At 44.3% G+C, this 17,500-nt stretch overlaps 2 protein-coding genes across 2 annotated transcripts in view; one reads left to right on the top strand and one right to left on the bottom strand.

Moving 5' to 3' along the window:
• The window catches only part of LOC135095534 (ATP-binding cassette sub-family C member 10-like), a 22,377-nt gene extending 8,122 nt beyond the window's left edge, over window positions 1-14,255 (bottom strand). Inside the window, exons 1-21 of the mRNA XM_063996413.1 lie at window positions 14,122-14,255; window positions 12,676-13,441; window positions 11,494-11,718; window positions 11,171-11,292; window positions 10,013-10,196; window positions 9,271-9,553; window positions 8,588-8,685; window positions 8,311-8,433; window positions 7,580-7,691; window positions 7,289-7,414; window positions 6,276-6,401; window positions 5,402-5,544; window positions 4,494-4,796; window positions 3,902-4,019; window positions 3,522-3,615; window positions 2,614-2,752; window positions 1,599-1,788; window positions 1,283-1,497; window positions 838-1,028; window positions 419-563; window positions 105-320 (exon numbers count right to left, since the gene is read on the bottom strand). Coding sequence (XP_063852483.1) covers window positions 105-320; window positions 419-563; window positions 838-1,028; window positions 1,283-1,497; window positions 1,599-1,788; window positions 2,614-2,752; window positions 3,522-3,615; window positions 3,902-4,019; window positions 4,494-4,796; window positions 5,402-5,544; window positions 6,276-6,401; window positions 7,289-7,414; window positions 7,580-7,691; window positions 8,311-8,433; window positions 8,588-8,685; window positions 9,271-9,553; window positions 10,013-10,196; window positions 11,171-11,292; window positions 11,494-11,718; window positions 12,676-13,044 — 3,522 coding nt within the window. The 5' untranslated portion in view covers window positions 13,045-13,441; window positions 14,122-14,255. The remainder of the gene's footprint in view (window positions 1-104; window positions 321-418; window positions 564-837; window positions 1,029-1,282; window positions 1,498-1,598; window positions 1,789-2,613; window positions 2,753-3,521; window positions 3,616-3,901; window positions 4,020-4,493; window positions 4,797-5,401; window positions 5,545-6,275; window positions 6,402-7,288; window positions 7,415-7,579; window positions 7,692-8,310; window positions 8,434-8,587; window positions 8,686-9,270; window positions 9,554-10,012; window positions 10,197-11,170; window positions 11,293-11,493; window positions 11,719-12,675; window positions 13,442-14,121) is intronic.
• Window positions 14,256-15,220: 965 nt separating this feature from the next.
• Window positions 15,221-17,500, top strand: part of LOC135095369 (uncharacterized) — a 4,837-nt gene continuing 2,557 nt past the window's right edge. Inside the window, 3 exon segments of the mRNA XM_063996141.1 lie at window positions 15,221-15,537; window positions 16,796-17,026; window positions 17,028-17,500. The exon segment at window positions 17,028-17,500 is cut by the window's right edge and continues 2,557 nt beyond it. Coding sequence (XP_063852211.1) covers window positions 15,535-15,537; window positions 16,796-17,026; window positions 17,028-17,500 — 707 coding nt within the window. The 5' untranslated portion in view covers window positions 15,221-15,534.

Raw genomic sequence — 17,500 nt, 5'->3', positions numbered from 1 at the left:
TGGTGGTATTACTAGTAAATGCAAAGATTATTATTGCTATCGCTGGTCTGATATGAAGGTAACTAATACTACGCACACACACAGACGCACACACATATACCTACATACAACACAGCATCCAGCAGCCTCTTATGCAGTGTGCGGGCAGCCGTCACCCCCCCGTAGGCGAAGAGGAAGGCCCTCATTAATGTGAACAGAGAATTTGAGGCAGCCAGGACGCCATAAACCAGGAGATAGAATTTGTTTGATGCGTCCATGCCCCCTCCTGTCTCTGTTGCTCGTTCGGGCTCTGCGCTCGTTAACTCGTTCACCGCCAGGAACTGTGGGGGGTGGCGGGGTGGTTTGTGTTGGTTAGGCTTGTTTGTTTGTTTGTTTGTTTGTTTATCAGCTAGTCTTTCTTTCTCTCTCTCTCTCTCACCTGGTGTAGTGGGGTAGATGGGGGTGCCAGCCAGTGGGAGGTGCTGGCTGTGGCCCCCTCCCCTACAGAGCTGGGGGGGTGGGGGTGGGTGCCAGGGCTTAGCCAGGGGGCAGGGGGGTCCAGCAGAAACAGCTGTGACCCGGTGCTGGAAAGGGGAGCAGGTCAGGTTAGGGTGAAGAAAGACCTCCACCAGATCCCCCTCTTAGTCACCCTTGTCATGTCCCCTGTGGCACTTGAAGACCCCAACCAGACCCCCTCTTAGTCACCTTTGTCATGTCCCTTGTACCACTTAAAGACCACCAGATCCCCTCTTAGTCACCCTCGTCATGTCCCCTGTACCACTTGAAGACCCCAACCAGACTCCTACCAGACCCCAACCAGACCCCTGCAGACCCCTATTAGTCACCCCAAACACTCACGAGTTAGTCTGGGATTGCCTTGACACCCAGTAGGCTAGCCAGAGGTCGGCCATATTGCGAGAAGCTTGCATAAGTGTGAGGGACAACAGGATGAGAGTGACCAGTGGAATGCCAACGGCCGACAGATAGGTTACCAGCACACTCCACGACAGCTCACCGGTCTCCCTGCCCTCCGCCTCCACCACAGGGGCCTGGGGGGTTGGGGGGGTAAGGTCAGTGATGAGTGTGTATTGGAAAAGGGTGAGGAAAGGAGGAATGAGATTAAATGAGATAAATTCAGAGAGAGAGAGAGAGAGAGAGAGAGAGAGAGAGAGAGAGAGAGAGAGAGAATAATTTGTTGCAGAGTACATTATAACAAAACATTTATCACTACTACTACTACTACTACTACTACTACTACTACTACTACTACTACTACTACTACTACTACTACTACACTACTTACCATGAGAGAGGAGGAGGTGGTTGAGGTGCCAACACTACCCCCACCACCACCACCACCAGCACCATTCACCTTCCCCTCACACACCACATCGAAAGGATCAAGATATGAGGGCCTACGCTTCTTGCTGGTGCCCCCTATCTCCCCGACCTCCCCCCACCAGTCCCCAGCAAGGTCCTCAGGGTTCAGGTCCCCTCGTAGCACCTCCTCTGGCGGCCCTGGGGGAGGAAACCGGAAGAATTGGAGCAAAGGCCTTACAAAACACAAATGGCTGTTACCGCCTGTCGCTCCCATCCATAAACCTGAAGTGGACGCTCACCCTGCTGTACCACTCGTCCTTGGGCCAAACGCAGCACCCAGTCAACGCGGGAGAGGAGGGGCAGGGCAGGAGACGCGATGAGAACAGTGCGACCAGCCAGCAAGCCGTGAACGCAGTGTCGCATGATGTGGCGTGCGACGGGAGGGTCCACCGAGGAGATCACGTCGTCCAGAAGGTAGATTTGTTTGTTCTGTGAGAGAGAGAGAGAGAGAGAGTGTTAGGGAGCGTGTGTGTGTGTGTGTGTTTTGTTTACAGGGTGAGAGAGTGTGTTGTTCTCTCTCTCTCTCTTTCTCTCTCTCTCTCTCGTGTCCAGGAAGGGTTTAAATCTACGTATTATCACTACAAATGCGATTATCTTCACTATTTCACTCTCTATGGCTGCTACTCTGTTTGAAAGCTGTTTTTTTTTTTTTTTTTTGTGTTTTTTTCTTCAGTTACGAACTTTATTAATCTTTTTGTTTGTTTGTTTGTTTGTTCTCTTCTTCTCTTCTTTTTCTTTCTTATTCTCCTCCTCCTCCTCCTCCTCCTCCTCCTCCTCCTCCTCCTCCTCCTCCTCCTCTTATTCTGCTTCTATTCCTTCTTCTCCTGTTTCGTGTGTGTGTGTGTGTGTGTGTGTGTGTGTGTGTGTGTGTGTGTGTGTGTGTGTGTGGAATTAAATAGAATGAGGAAGAAAATAACAAACAGAAAGAGGAATAGGAGGAGAAGGAGGACAAGAAGAAAGAGGAAGAGGAGAAACAGAAGAAGAAGAAAGGAAGGAAGAAAGGCACAAGGAAGAGGAGGAAGAAGAAGAGAAAAACAAAATCAAGAATAAGAGGAGGAAGAAGAAGAGGAGGAGGAGGAACACAAAGAAAGAACATAACTGCTCTTACCCCGCATTCATCCCCATCACCATAAATAAATAAATAAATAAATAAAAATAAATAAATAAATAAATAAATAAACAAATCAATAAAAACAAGGTATATATATTTCAGCCCATTTCCTCCACCCATCACCCATCACCCATCACCCATACCTGATAGACAGCCCGCGCCAGTGCTACCCGCGCCTTCTGTCCCCCACTAAGTGCCGCCCCGTTCTCGCCACAGAGGGTGTTGTCGCGGTGGGGGAGGGCTAGCAGGTCCTCGTCCAATGCACAGGCTGACACCACAGACCTGGGGGTAGTGGTGGTGGTGGTGGTGGTGGTGATGGTGGTGGTGATGGTGGTGGTATTATAAATCTTAAGTTTCCTTTTTTGTTTCTGTTTAACTATCACTGGAATCTTGAAAACTCCCGTAACTTTCACTACAGCCTTGAAAACCCCAGTAACTTTTATTAGAACCTTGGAAACACCCTTGAAAACCCTAACAATTTCCACTAGAACCTTAAAAACACCCTTGAAAACCCTAACAATTTCCACTAGAACCTTAAAAACACCCTTGAAAACCCCGTAACTTCCACTAGAGCCTTGGAAACTTTCATTAAAACCTTAAAAACACTCTTGAAAACCCCAGTAACTTCAACTACACTTCTTAAACTTCCCCTAGAACCTTGAAAACCCCAGTAACTTCAACTAGAACCATAAAAACACCCTTAAAAACCCCAGTAACTTCCACTACAGCCCTGAAAACACCCTTGAAAACCCCAGTAACTTCAACTACATCTCTTAAACTGCCCCTAGAACCTTGAAAACCCCAGTAACTTCAACAAGAACCCTGAAAACACCCTTAAAAACCCCAGTAACTTCCACCACAGCCCTGAAAACACCCTTGAAAACCCCAGTAACTTCAACCACATCTCTTAAACTGCCCCTAGAACCTTGAAAACCCCAGTGAATTCAACAAGAACCATAAAAACACCCTTAAAAACCCCAGTAACTTCCACCACAGCCCATCGGAAACACAGCACAACACCAATATTTACAAACACAGCATCCCTTCTTACCTATACCGAGAGACGTCCAGGCTGCTTCCAAAGAGAATGTTGTCTTTAATTGAAGTATTTTGTATCCAGGGCTGCTGTGTGGCCATTCCGAAACCTGCCAGGGGGGGGAGATGGGTGGTGAGTGGGCAGGTGGGTGCAGGAGGGGTAGGGAAAGGTGTGTGTGTGCGTGTGTGTACGTGAACGGGTGAGAGAGAGAGAGATGGGTTAAGATAATGGTAGATAGGAGGGATAGATTGATAATTGAATGGATAAGTAGATAGATAGATAGATTAGAGAAATAAATAGAGAGATAAATAGAGAACTAAATAATTATATAAACAATTAGATAAACAAAACCTCCTCCTCTTCCTCCTCCTCCTCCTCCTCCTCCTCCTCCTTACCAGTCTCTAGGCCAGCCACAGCCACAGCACCTTCACCTTTCTGCATCTCAGCCATCACAGCGTTGAGTAATGAAGTCTTGCCGGCCCCCACACGGCCAACCACAGCCACCACTTGTCCCTGCAATGGTGTGTCGTTAGTGCTGTGTGTGTCGTTAGTGTTGTGTGTGTGTGTGTGTGTGTGTGTGAGAGACAGGGTGGTGGTTGGCAGAAATATTTAAATGGGTTGTTGCAAGATTCATAAAAACACCCTTGAGAACTCCAGTAACTTCCACTACAGGCCGCTAAACTCTTAAACTATCACTGGAACCATGAAAACACTCTTGAAAACCCCTTTAACTTCAACTACAGCCCGTTAAACTCTTAAACTATCACTGGAACAATGAAAACACCCTTGAGAACCCCAGTAACTTCCACTAGAACCTTGAAAACACCCTTGAAAATCCCAGTAACTTCCACTACAGCCTGTTAAACTGTCACTGGAACCTTGAAAACCCCAGTAACTTCCACTGCAGCCTGTTAAACTGTTAAACTATCAATCAAACTACTACTACTACTACTACTACTACTACTACTACTACTACTATTACTGTACCTTAAGCACACTCAGATCAATATTTCTTAAGGCAAACAAATCCGTCTTGTCAAGAACACCACTTCTTTCAATACTCGACACACTCCTCTCCTCCTCTGCCTCCTCGTCCTCCTCCCAGCTCCTCCTCCTCCTCCTCCTCTTCCTCCTTGCTGAAGTGGCACTGGTGGAAAGGTCTTCTTCCTCCTCTTGTGTCTCGCCCCCCCAAGCGAACGACCCGCCAGTAATAACAATTTGCACGTCCGATTCAGTGTCGTCCATCTGGCTGACTCGTGTGTAGTAGTCTAGGAAGCTGATGTCTGGCAGCTGTGGGGGAGAGGGGGGGTGTGAGATGGAGGTGAGACAGGGGGAGAGGGAGAGAGAGAGATGGGTTGGGGAGGAAAAGAGTTTTGAAAAGGTTACAGATAGTTACAATGTTGAAATATTTTGATAACTTCCACTACAGCCTGTTAAATTGTCCCTGGAACCTTGAAAACTCCAATAACTTCCACTACAGCCTGTTAAATTTTCCCTGGAACCTTGAAAACCCCAATAACTTCCACTACAGCCTGTTAAACTATCCCTGAAACATTGAAAACACCCTTGAAAACCCTAATAACTTCCACTACAGCCTGTTAAACTATCCCTGGAACCTTGAAAACCCCAGTAACTTCCACTACAGCCTGTTAAACTATCCCTGGAACCTTGAAAACCCCAATAACTTCCACTACAGCCTGTTAAACTATCCCTGGAGCCTTGAAAACCCCAATAACTTCCACTACAGCCTATTAAACTATCCCTGCAACTTTGAAAACCCTAATAACTTCCACTACAGCCTATTAAACTATCCCTGCAACCTTGAAAACAATAAGGGACTGAATGAATACAAACAGAACCCCAACACATACACACACACACACACACACACACACCTCCATGAGCCTCTGTACACGCTGAAGGGACACCCAGGCCTCTACAATACCATTCAGCACCCAGGGGAAGGCGTTGAGGGGCAGAATGAGCATGTTGAAGAGAGCCACAGCAGTAAACACGCTGGCAGCATCAAGAGTGTTACCTGTGGGAGAGATAATTATTAGTGTGTGTGTGTGTGTGTGTGTGTTAAACTATCCCTGGAACCTTGAAAACCCCAATAACTTCCACTACAGCCTGTTAAACTATCCTTGGAACCTTGAAAACCCCAATAACTTCCACTACAGCCTGTTAAACTATCCCTGGAACCTTGAAAACCCCAGTAACTTCCACTACAGCCTCTTAAACTATCCCTGGAGCCTTGAAAACCCAGTAACTTCCACTACAGCCTGTTAAACTATCCCTGGAACCTTGAAAACCCCAATAACTTCCACTACAGCCTGTTAAACTATCCCTGGAACCTTGAAAACCCCAATAACTTCCACTACAGCCTGTTAAACTATCCCTGGAACCTTGAAAACCCCAATAACTTCCACGACAGCCTGTTAAACTATCCCTGGAACCTTGAAAACCCCAATAACTTCCACTACAGCCTGTTAAACTATCCCTGGAACCTTGAAAACCCCAATAACTTCCACTGCAGCCTGTTAAACTATCCCTGGAACCTTGAAAACCCAGTAACTTCCACTACAGCCTGTTAAACTATCCCTGGAACCTTGAAAACCCCAATAACTTCCACTACAGCCTGTTAAACTATCCCTGGAACCTTGAAAACCCCAATAACTTCTACTGCTAATTTAGGTAAGGTTGGATAAAGTGTCTGTTCTCTCTCTCTCTCTCTCTCTCTCCCTCCCTCTGTCCCTCTCCCTCTCTCACCAAGGAGAGTGTAAGTCGTGAATGCAGCAATTGGGATAAGGACGGGTGTGGCAGCCCAGAAGTACACACAGGCAGCGTCCAGATACTTGCGGCCGGCCAGGGCTTTGACTTCCCCAAAACGCTCATCTGTGAATTGAAACATAATAATAATAATAATAATAATAATAATAATAATAATAATAATAATAATAATTGTTTGTCTATTAAGAGAGAGGCTGGGAAGCTTTTAAGGGTGTTTCAGGGCTTTAAGGGTGTTTCAGGGTTATATCTCACGGTTTACATGGTTTTTAAGGGTGTTTTAGGGTTATAAGGCAAATTTTAGGGCTTTTAAGGGTGTATTTGGGGGTACAAGAGTTTAATTTCAAGTTTTAAGTATGTTTTGGGGACTTTGGGGAGATTTGTGGTGTATTTTGAGTGTTCTGTGGCTGTGTTTTGGGTTTCTATGGATATATTTGGGTTTCTATGGGTATACTCGGGTTTCTATGGGTTTACTCGGGTTTCTGTGGGTTTACTCGGGTTTCTGTGTGTGTATTTTGGGCGTTTTGAGTTTTTTTTGGGGTGTTTTTGGGTGTATTGAATTATTTTTGTACGTTTTTTTTTTTTTTTTAGATTTTTGTGTTTTTTTGGTGTATTTTGGTGTTTCTGGGTGTATTTAATATTTTTTTAGGTGTATTTCAGTGTATTTTGAGGTTTTTGGGTGTGTTTGTGTCTATTTTTTAACTGTTTGGGTGTATTTTGCATTTTCCGAGGTGTATTTTGGGTGTTTTTGCCGTATTTTGAGATCTCTGGGTGTGTATTTGTGTGTATTTTTTAATTAATTGGTGTATTTGCAATTTCTTGAGGTGTATTTGGGTGTTTTTCAGGTGTATTTGTGTGTATTTATAACTGTCTGGGTGTATCTCGTATTTTTAACGTGTATTTTGCATGTACTTTGAGTGTTTTACGTGTACTTTGCATCATAACGGACATTTTTAAACTTTTACGACGAATTATCTACGCGTCGCTTCACTCACCATTAATACGCCTCTTAAACGTCGCCTCCCACGCGTTGAGTTTCACCATTCTTATCATCGCCAGCACCTCCGCCATCAGGCCCACCCGTCGGTCCTTGTACCCCATCATCTCCACACTCAGCTGGCCTGGGAATGGTTCGGGCAGGGGCGGGGGGGGGGGGAGATGTTGTTAGCTATTCAGTGCTGTTGTTTGTCTTATTAATCTGTACATTTTTTTTTTTTTCATTCTTTTTATTTCTCTCTCTTATTTATTTATTTTTATTTTCTCTCTCTCTCTCTCTCTCGACTCACCGATCTTGCCAGCCAGCCATTTGTTGACAGGCACCATCACCACCATCACCGCCACGCCAGCTAGAAATGCCTTGCCTATTTGTAGATATAACAGGTACAGGGTCACTGCTACCTGTGTGTTGGGGGGGGAGAGGAAGGGTGTTGAGGGTGTTAAACTATTACTGTGATCATGACAACACCCTTGAAAACCCCAGTAACTTCCACTACAGCCTGTTAAACTATCCCTGGAACCTTGAAAACCCCAATAACTTCCACTGCAGCCTGTTAAACTATCCCTGGAACCTTGAAAACCCCAGTAACTTCCTCTACAGCCTGTTAAACTATCCCTGGAACCTTGAAAACCCCAATAACTTCCACTACAGCCTGTTAAACTATCCCTGGAACCTTGAAAACCCCAATAACTTCCACTACAGCCTGTTAAACTATCCCTGGAACCTTGAAAACCCCAATAACTTCCACTGCAGCCTGTTAAACTATCCCTGGAACCTTGAAAACCCCAGTAACTTCCACTACAACCTGTTAAACCATCCCTGGAACCTTAAAAACACCCTTGAAAAACCCCAGTACCTTCCACTGCAGCCAGTTAACTTGAGGACAACCACAAAAACACCCTAGAAAACCCAAATAACTTCCGCTAAAACCACAATAAACCCTGGAAGACCCCCAGTAACACCCCAGTACACCCTGCCAGGCCACCAGTACACTTAGAAGCCCCTCTCCGCCTCACTAACCTGCAGGGGGAGACTCCAAAGGGCGTGAAAAGACTGGCAGAAGTTCACAATTCGCTCAGTGTCTGTACTCATCAGATTTACGACCTCCCCTGTGGTGAACGTCCCGAGGGAGGCTGTGTTCACCTGAGGGAGAGACAGGAGGGGTGATAGGAGGAGAGAGAGAGAGAGAGAGGTTATTAGCACTGAGAGGGAGAGAAAGGCAGAGAAATTTTGACAGATGGAGAGACAGAGAGAGCTAGAAACACACACACACACACACACACACACACACACCCACCTGCAGCACTTTTCGGTACACAGCAGTCACCACAGCAGCTCGGAGCCTTAGGTTAACCTTCGCCATCAGATAATTGAAGTGAATAGAACAGAAAGTAGCTGTGAGAGAGAGAGAGAGAGAGAGAGAGAGAGTTAGATTATTGCATTTAAAACATCAGTAATAATAATGTTAAGGAATAAATCTTAACAAATATATTATAATAGTTTTTTCATATTAAGATTCATTGAAAACCCCAACAACTTCTACTACAACCTTGAAAACACCTTGAAAACCCCAACAACTTCCACTACAACCTTGAAAACACCTTGAAAACCCCAACAACTTCCACTACAACCTTGAAAACACCTTGAAAACCCCAACAACTTCCACTACAACCTTGAAAACACCTTGAAAACCCCAACAACTTCCACTACAACTTTGAAAACACCTTGAAAACCCCAACAGAAAACCCCAACAACTTCCACTACAACCTTGAAAACACCTTGAAAACCCCAACAACTTCCACTACACCCTTGAAAACACCTTGAAAACCCCAACAACTTCCACTACAACCTTGAAAACACCCTTGAAAACCCCAAAAACTTCCACAACTGCCTTGAAAACCCCAACAGCTTCCACTACAACCTTGAAAACACCCTTGAAAGTCCCTCCAACGGCCCGCACAGCCCCACACCCTCACTCACCCACTAACGCAGCCCCACAGAGGCCCCCAGCGTAGATCCAGCCCCACAGCACATCCTCCTCCTTTTTTTCAATAAACATAACAAGTTCGTGAAGGAGAAGAGGTCCTGCGAATCCCAGAGTGTCCCCAGCCAGCCGTAGGACCCCCAGGGCATAGAACTGGACCCCTAGGACTCTGTGAAGGACACGGAGGAAGGATGTGCTGGTGGTGGTGGTGGTGGTAGTAGTGGTGGTGGTGGTGGTGGTGACCTGAAGTGGCTGGGATGTAAGGATGTTCCACTGTACCTGTTGGTGTTTACATTAGGTTAGGTTGAGAGAGAGAGAGAGAGAGAGAGAGAGAGAGAGAGAGAGAGAGAGAGAGAGAGAGAGAAGTTTGGTTTGATTTGGTTAGGTTACTCTCTCTCTCTCTCTCTTTCTCTCAGCAAGGCCACTGAGATGACTAGCCGGGTTCTCAAAAGTGTTCCTCCTGTTGGTAATATAGAAATGTTGTTAATCTGTCACTAGAACCGTAAAAACACCCTTGAAAACCCGCGTCACTTCAACTACAGCCTTTTAAAAGAATGTTCCTCCTGTTGATAATGTAGAAATGTTGTTAATCTGTCACTAGAACCATAAAAACACCCTTGAAAACCCACATCACTTCAACTACAGCCTTTAGAATGTAGTGAAGATGTGGAGCAAGTCTTATGGAGTACAGCCCACCTCCCCTCTCTTCTCTACTGACCCCCCCACTACCCCCCTCACCTTATGGGCTAGGAGGTCAGTGCGCAGGGCAAGAGGCAGGTCGTGCAGGTCATCGGCAGAGCGCAGCAGGCCCCGAGCACCCTTTCTCATGAGGGAGTTGACCCAGTGAAGAGTGAGGCGTGACAATATGTTCACCTGCTCCTCTGCAACGCCCAGGTGATGGGGGTCTGCTGCCTCATGGAACCTGTGGGGGCGGTGCGGAGGTTAGGTTAGGTGTGGTTGTGTTGGGTTTGGTTAGGGTATTGAAACATCCTTAAAAATCCATGTCATGTCAACTAGAGGTTTTGTAAAGAGTGTTTCTCCTGTTGATAATGTAGAAATGTTATTAATCTGTCACTGGAACCGTAAAAACACCCTTGAAAACCTGTTATTTCAACTAGAGCCATTTAAAAGAGTGTTTCTCCTGTTGGTAATGTAGAAATGTTGTTAATCTGTCACTAGAACCATAAAAACACCCTTGAAAACCTGTTATTTCAACCAGAGCCTTTTAAAAGAGTGTTTCTCCTGTTGATAATGTAAAAATGTTGTTAATCTGTCACTAGAACCATAAAAACACCCTTGAAATCCTACATAATTTCAACTGCAGCCTTTTAAAAGTGTTTCTCCTGTTGGTAATGTAGAAATGTTGTTAATCTGTCACTGGAACCATAAAAACACCCTTGAAAACCTGTCATTTCAACTACAGCCTTTTAAAAGTGTTTTTCTCCTGTTGATAATGTAAAAATGTTGTTAATCTGTTACTAGAACCATAAAAAAACCCTTGAAATCCCACATCATTTCAACTACAGCCTTTTAAAAGAGTGTTTCTCCTGTTGGTAATGTAGAAATGTTGTTAATCTATCACTAAAAGTTTAAAAACACCCTTGAAAACTTGTTTCACTTCAAGTAGAACCTTTTAAAAGAGTGTTTCTCCTGTTGATAAAGTAGAAATGTTGTTAATCTGTCACTGGAAGCATAAAAACACCCTTGAAAACCCATATCACTTTAACTACAGCCTCTGGAAAATAGTGGGTTGAGTTAGGTTAGGTTAGGTTGGGTTAGGTTAGGTTAGGTTAGGTTTTTTACAAATGAAACTTAGCTGTATAAATAGCAACAAACCTACTGACACACACACACACACACACACACACACACACACACACACACACACACACACACCCGCTGTAGTCGTGATAGGAGGTCTCCATGAGTGGCGTGCTCTCTGTGGCTTCTCTGTGCAGCTCCTGGTACTGTGACACCCCCACGCTGCCCTGGGGGAACAGCGTCAGGAGGTACCCCACCTGTGAATTAGGTCAGGTGATAGGTGAGACAGTGGTGATAGGACTGGAGAAGAGATGAATACGTTTGCGGTGATTACACACACACACACACACACACACACACACACAGAACAAACATAGACAAACAATAAAAAAAAAGCAAAAAATAAGCAAAAATAAACACACAAAACAAAACAAACACAAACAAACAAACAAACGAACCTGAATCATCAAACGAGACAAAGCCACGCCCCGCCAGACCTTGAGGGCCTCGGCGGGCATGGTAGGGGAGTCATTGGGGCAGTACCAGGCAGTCCGAGCAAGATTAACCGTTACAAGGAAAGTCGGTAGCCAGGCCAGGACAACAGCGGGCGGTCCTCTTGTCCCTAAACTCAAACGGGTCTTCAGTGACGCCAGGTAGCTCAGGTGTACTAGCCATGTCACCAGCTGCAGAGAGAGAGAGAGAGAGAGAGAGAGAGAGAGAGAGAGAGAGAGAGAGAGAGAGAGAGAGAGAGAGAGAGAGAGAGAGAGCATGGTTAATGAGGTACTGGGAGAGGTAGTGAGGTAATGGACGTGAGAGAGAGAGAAGGGGGGACTAGGCAGGTGTTTGCAAGATGTATGAAGACTAGATTATGAGTGAGAGAGAGAGAGAGAGAGAGAGAGAGAGAGAGAGAGAAGGGAGGGGGCTAGATAGGTGACTGGAGGGTGTGGGGAGTGCTAGGTAGGTGCTGAGAGACTGTGAGAGGTGCTAGACAAATTATTAATATATCTTAAACCTATATTTCTTCAGCTAATGTACCTTCACACACACACACACACACACACACACACACACACACACACACACACACACACACACACAGACAGACCAAGATGCAAGAGTAGAAATGATTGAAATAGATGTAAGATAGATACAGATGCTTCAATTAATACTGTGACTGATAGATAGATAGATAGATAGATAGATAGATAGATAGATAGATAGAACACACACACACACACACACACACACACACACACACACACACACTCCAAACACACCAAAACACCCAAAAAACACCCAAAAACACACCAAAACACACCAAAAACACACCAAAAACACACCCAAACACCCAAAAACCACACCCAAACACCCAAAAACACCCCAAAAACACACAAAAACACACCAAAAACACACCAAAAACACACAAAAACACCCAAAAACACACAAAAAACACACCAAACCACACCAAAAACACACACCCAAAACACACCAAAAACACCCAAAAAACACAAAAAACACACCCAAAACACACCAAAACACCCAAAAAACACACCCAAACACTCAAAAACACCCAAAAAACACACCAAAAAACACACCAAAAAAACACCCAAAAACACCCCAAAAAAACACACAACACACACCTGAACACCACCCATGAGTGCATCAACCCAGTACAAGTTTCCATGACCGACTGAGAACACAACAACAGGTTCTATGACCACCAAAATAGCCATAAGACCTGCTGCCCACATTCTACAGCTTATGACCGCTAACTGCCACCTCCTCCTGACGACCCACTCTGACTGCCTCCCTGTGTAGTAGGCCGAGACAGCAGCTAAGAGGGTGTAGGCAGGAACAGCAATAACAGCCTTTTGAAAACACAGTCCGAAGTTGATGTCTGCGGTGTCCCATGGCGTGAAGGACTCCAGGCTCCCGCAGAAGGATGTGAGGTTAAAGGAGGAGGTGTAACGGGTGTCTGTTGGGTGTTGTGGTGGTGGTGCGGTCTCCATTCTGCGTTTGGGAGAGGGGGAGAGGGGGGAGAGATGGAGGGTGTGCGTCTGTGTGTGTGTGCAGAGAGAGAGAGACAGAGAGAGAGAGAGAGAGAGAGGTTGAAAAAATGTGTGTAGATGAGAGAGAGAGAGAGAGAGAGAGAGGAGAGAGAGAGAGAGAGAGAGAGAGAGAGAGAGAGAGAGAGAGAGAGAGAGAGTTTTACATTTCTCTCTCAATCATTTGTTTGTTTGTTTGTTTGTTTGTTTACTATGTTCATTAATGTTTTGTGTGTTTGTTTGTTTGTTTGTTTATCTTTTCTTCTTTTTTTTTCTGATTCTTCTTCTCCTTCCTCCTCCTCCTCTTCTTTTCTTCTTCTTCCTCCTCCTCTTCTTATCTCCTTAGGTATTGCATTTCAACCTGTGGGGGAAGATGAAAATTGATACCTCTCTCTCTCTCTCTCTCTCTCTCTCTCTCTCTCTCTCTCTCTCTCTCTCTCTCTCTCTCTCTCTCTTGTGTGCAGTTGTAGGGTTTTTTTTTTTTTTTTTGTGTGTGTGTGTGTGTGTGTGTGTGTGTGTGTGTGTGTGTGTGTGTGTGTGTGTGTGTGTGTGTCCTCCCATCTCCTCTTCCCTTAATCTGTAACCTTAACCCTTTCCAAGATGTGGTTAGAGAGAGAGAGAGAGAGAGAGAGAGAGAGAGATTGTATGTATGTATCTCTCTCTCTCTCTCTCTCTCTCTCTCTCTCTCTCTCTCTAGTAATGCCGTTAATATAAGTTTAATATTTTTTCTACTAACTCTTATATAATTTTATGTATTCTCATTAATTCTGTGTTTATCTTGTACGTAAATCATTAATTCTAGCTGTGTGTGTGTGTGTGTGTGTGTGTGTGTGTGTGTGTTATTGCTACGGCATCTCACCACACACCACACTTAATTCACCACACCACGCTCATCACCACACACACATACACACACACACACACACACACACACACTAAGGTAAGCAAACTATATAACCACCACATCTACCACATTCACCACACCACACAGCTCACACACCACGACCCTTCACAACTCATTACAATATGCATTCGACTCACTTAACGCTGCTCCCTTGTCACCACTCCACCACACCTGCCGCGCATCACCACTGCTCACAACACCATACGTACCACACTCACTAGTACTCGGTCTCTCACCATCACCACTATCACAGGACCATTACTCACGCTTCTAATTCACCAGAGCACTCAATGACCCACAAACTAACACTGCTACCAATACTTAAACACTCTCATATCCTCTCACTCACTCTCACACCTCTTCCAAAACTCTCCGATTCCTCTTCTCTTTTTTTTGTCTTTCTTTATTTATTCTTTTTTTCTTTCCTTTTCGGCTTTTCTGTCTCTTTTTCATCAGCTGGCAATCATTGTTTATACTTTCCTCCACGCTGATTGGCTCTTCCAGGGGTTTCCTCTAGGCGAGCCAATCAGCGCACGTTCTTCAAAGCCAATGGCAGATTTGGGTTTGCGCGGGGGATTTGAATGGTTTATTTGGATGTCGACTTTTTGTTTTCTTCTTCTTCTTCTTCTTCTTCTTCTTCTTCTTCTTCTTCTTCTTCTTCTTCTTCTTCTTCTTCTTCTTCTTCTTCTTTTTCTTTTTCTTTTTCTTTTTCTTTTTCTTTTTCTTCTTCTTCTTCTTCTTCTTCTTCTTCTTCTTCTTCTTCTTCTTCTTTTTCTTCTTCTTCTTCTTCTTCTTCTTCTTTTTCTTTTTCTTTTTCTTTTTCTTTTTCTTTTTCTTCTTCTTCTTCTTCTTCTTCTTCTTCTTCTTCTTCTTCTTCTTCTTCTTCTTCTTCTTCTTCTTCTTCTTCTTCTTCTTCTTCTTCTTCTTCTTCCTATTCTTCTTCCTATTCTTCTTCTTCCTCCTTTTCGTGATTCTCTCTCTCTCTCTCTCTCTCTCTCTCTCTCTCTCTCTCTCTCTCTCTCTCTCTCTCTCTCTCTCTCTCTCTCTCTCTCTCTCTCTCTCTCTCTCTAATCAATACATCGACACGTACCCATTATCATACCATCAGAGAGAGAGAGAGAGAGAGAGAGAGAGAGAGAGAGAGAGAGAGAGAGAGAGAGAGAGAGAGATTCGAAGCTTGATATTAGCACCAGTAGTAGCAGTAATAGTAGTAGTTGTAGTAGTGGTGGTGGTGGTGATGGTGGTGGTAACAGTATTAATAATAATTCAAAAGTAATGCCAAAACACCAAAAACGAAACATATTTACTCAGAATATCTACGGAACACCTACAAACACACAAATTCTACACTATAAACTTTAAAGACACCCACAAACACACAAACCACATTAATTAGTATAGAAATAGCACCACAATTTTTACTTATCGCTAAAATCTCTCTTACACAACCCGGCTTTATCGAAGTTCGCGCTAAAATCTCCGTAGCGCGACCTGAGCAGTGCGGGTTGGTGGCTTTGCGGAACAGGTGGGCGTGGCTGGCCTGAAAGCACATGGTAATTATCGTTATCTACCTGAAATAAGATTAGATTAAGGTATTAAGAGTGATAGATCGGTTAGCTTATCATTTGGGTATGTTACGTCACTGGGAAGCCAATGTGAAATATCAGAACGAACCTCATGTTTTGGTTAAATTGAAGCTTGTAGATTAGATTAGATTAGATTGGCATATGGTAGGCTAGACTGAAGGGTGTATCTACCTTACAGCGTTGCCTAATGTACTTTATTGCAGTCACTCTTCACGAGATACCAGAGCGGGGTTAGAAGGCCGATTGTTAAGGTGGAAGGAAAGCTAGAATTTATATAATTTCGGAAACCTTGGAAAACTGTAGAGAAATACGCTGCTTTTGGCGAAATTACTTAAAAAAAAAAGAAGTCAACAAACAGAATAGCCCCCCTACTTCCCCCTCCCCTCCACGAAATTACTTAAAAAAAAAAGTCAACAAACAGGAAAGCCCCCCCACTTCCCCCTCCCCTTCACTCTCTACCATTTGAAATTCACTAATCTTTGTAGAATTAAAGTTTTAAATATATTTCGTGTCATATTTTTCGTCTCCCTAACAAGCTTGGGGACGTGGTAGGAGGGGAGGGTACTATGGGGGGAGCCAAATTATACTAGTTTTTGTACATTTGTGTAAAAATTTCAAAGGATGAGATGCTATATTGTGAAAATTTGAGAAGATTTATAGCCTAACCAACCTTTACTTAGCCTAATCTAGCCTCACTGGGGGCTCCACCTCCCCTAGACACTCCCTTAAGGATGCTGATCTAGCCTATCGCAGCCCTTACATGAAAATATTAATGTTTTTAGTATTATGCTTAAAGATAATTAAATAAATGAATAAAATTAGATGTAGGAACCCTAGACACTCCCTTAAGGATGCTGATCTAGCCTACCGCAGCCCTTACATGAAAATATTAATGTTTTTAGTATTATCCTTATAGATAATTAAATAAATGAATAAAATTAGATGTAGGAACCCTAGACACTCCCTTAAGGATGCTGATCTAGCCTAGCGTAGCCCTTACATGAAAATATTATTGTTTTAAGTATTATGCTTAAAGATAAAATAAATAAAAGGAATAAAATTAAATGTCGGAGCCATTGAAAGGTGTAAATGAATAGATAAATAGATAAAATGAAATAGAGAAACTGCTCAAAAGTGTAAATAAACAAAACAAAACAAACAAAATAAATAAATAAATAAAATAAACAAAAAAACACAAAAAATAACAAAAAAATACCCCACACAGGCAATGTCAGGTGGCGGTGTGTGTCCGTTCAGCCTAACATGGCGGCTGGTGTACCACTCGGCGCTGACGGCGGTGCTGCTGGTGGTGGCGGGGGCGCAGGGGGTGTTACTGGACATCTACATCCTGGCATTTGACAAGAAAACATCACTGAATTATTTTTGGCTTCTCCCGGACTTTTTGATGGTGTTTCCGTTCGTGGCGGCCATGTGGGGGGTACAAGAGGAACAAGGAGCTGAAACGCCACCCCAGTACCCCGCACACCCCACAGCACGCCACGCAGCACAGCACGTGGCGCCCAGTCCTCGAACGCGTCTTTGGCACCCGAGCCGAGCCTGTGTATGTATGGCTGGTGTACACGGCGCTCATGGTGGCAAAAATCTGTGTTATTTTCCTCTCCGAGATCCCGAATACGATCAGCACGGATGCGTTTCTAAGCCCACAGTTGCTTAAGATTACGATATCAATGACTGCTTTAGTGTTTGGTCTTTTGGTTGAGGGACAAAGTGCTTGGGATTCCGCGACGGCTTTAAGAGAGGACGTCAAGGCTAGGGAAGCATACATCCGAGCCTTATCGCACGGCACGGCTTTAGAGACACTGGACACTGTAGCTTTCCTGTCTCTCCTTACCCAGAGCGAATCGGCGCTGGTCTTGCCACTGTCTCTCGAACGGCTCATCCTCGCTCTAGCCTGTATTAACCTGTTCCT

The sequence above is a fragment of the Scylla paramamosain genome, chromosome 49 (genome assembly GCF_035594125.1).
Source record: "Scylla paramamosain isolate STU-SP2022 chromosome 49, ASM3559412v1, whole genome shotgun sequence".
NCBI classification, from domain to species: domain Eukaryota; kingdom Metazoa; phylum Arthropoda; class Malacostraca; order Decapoda; family Portunidae; genus Scylla; species Scylla paramamosain.
Note: the sequence above shows the minus strand (reverse complement) of the source record. Positions and strands in the feature narration are given on the sequence as shown.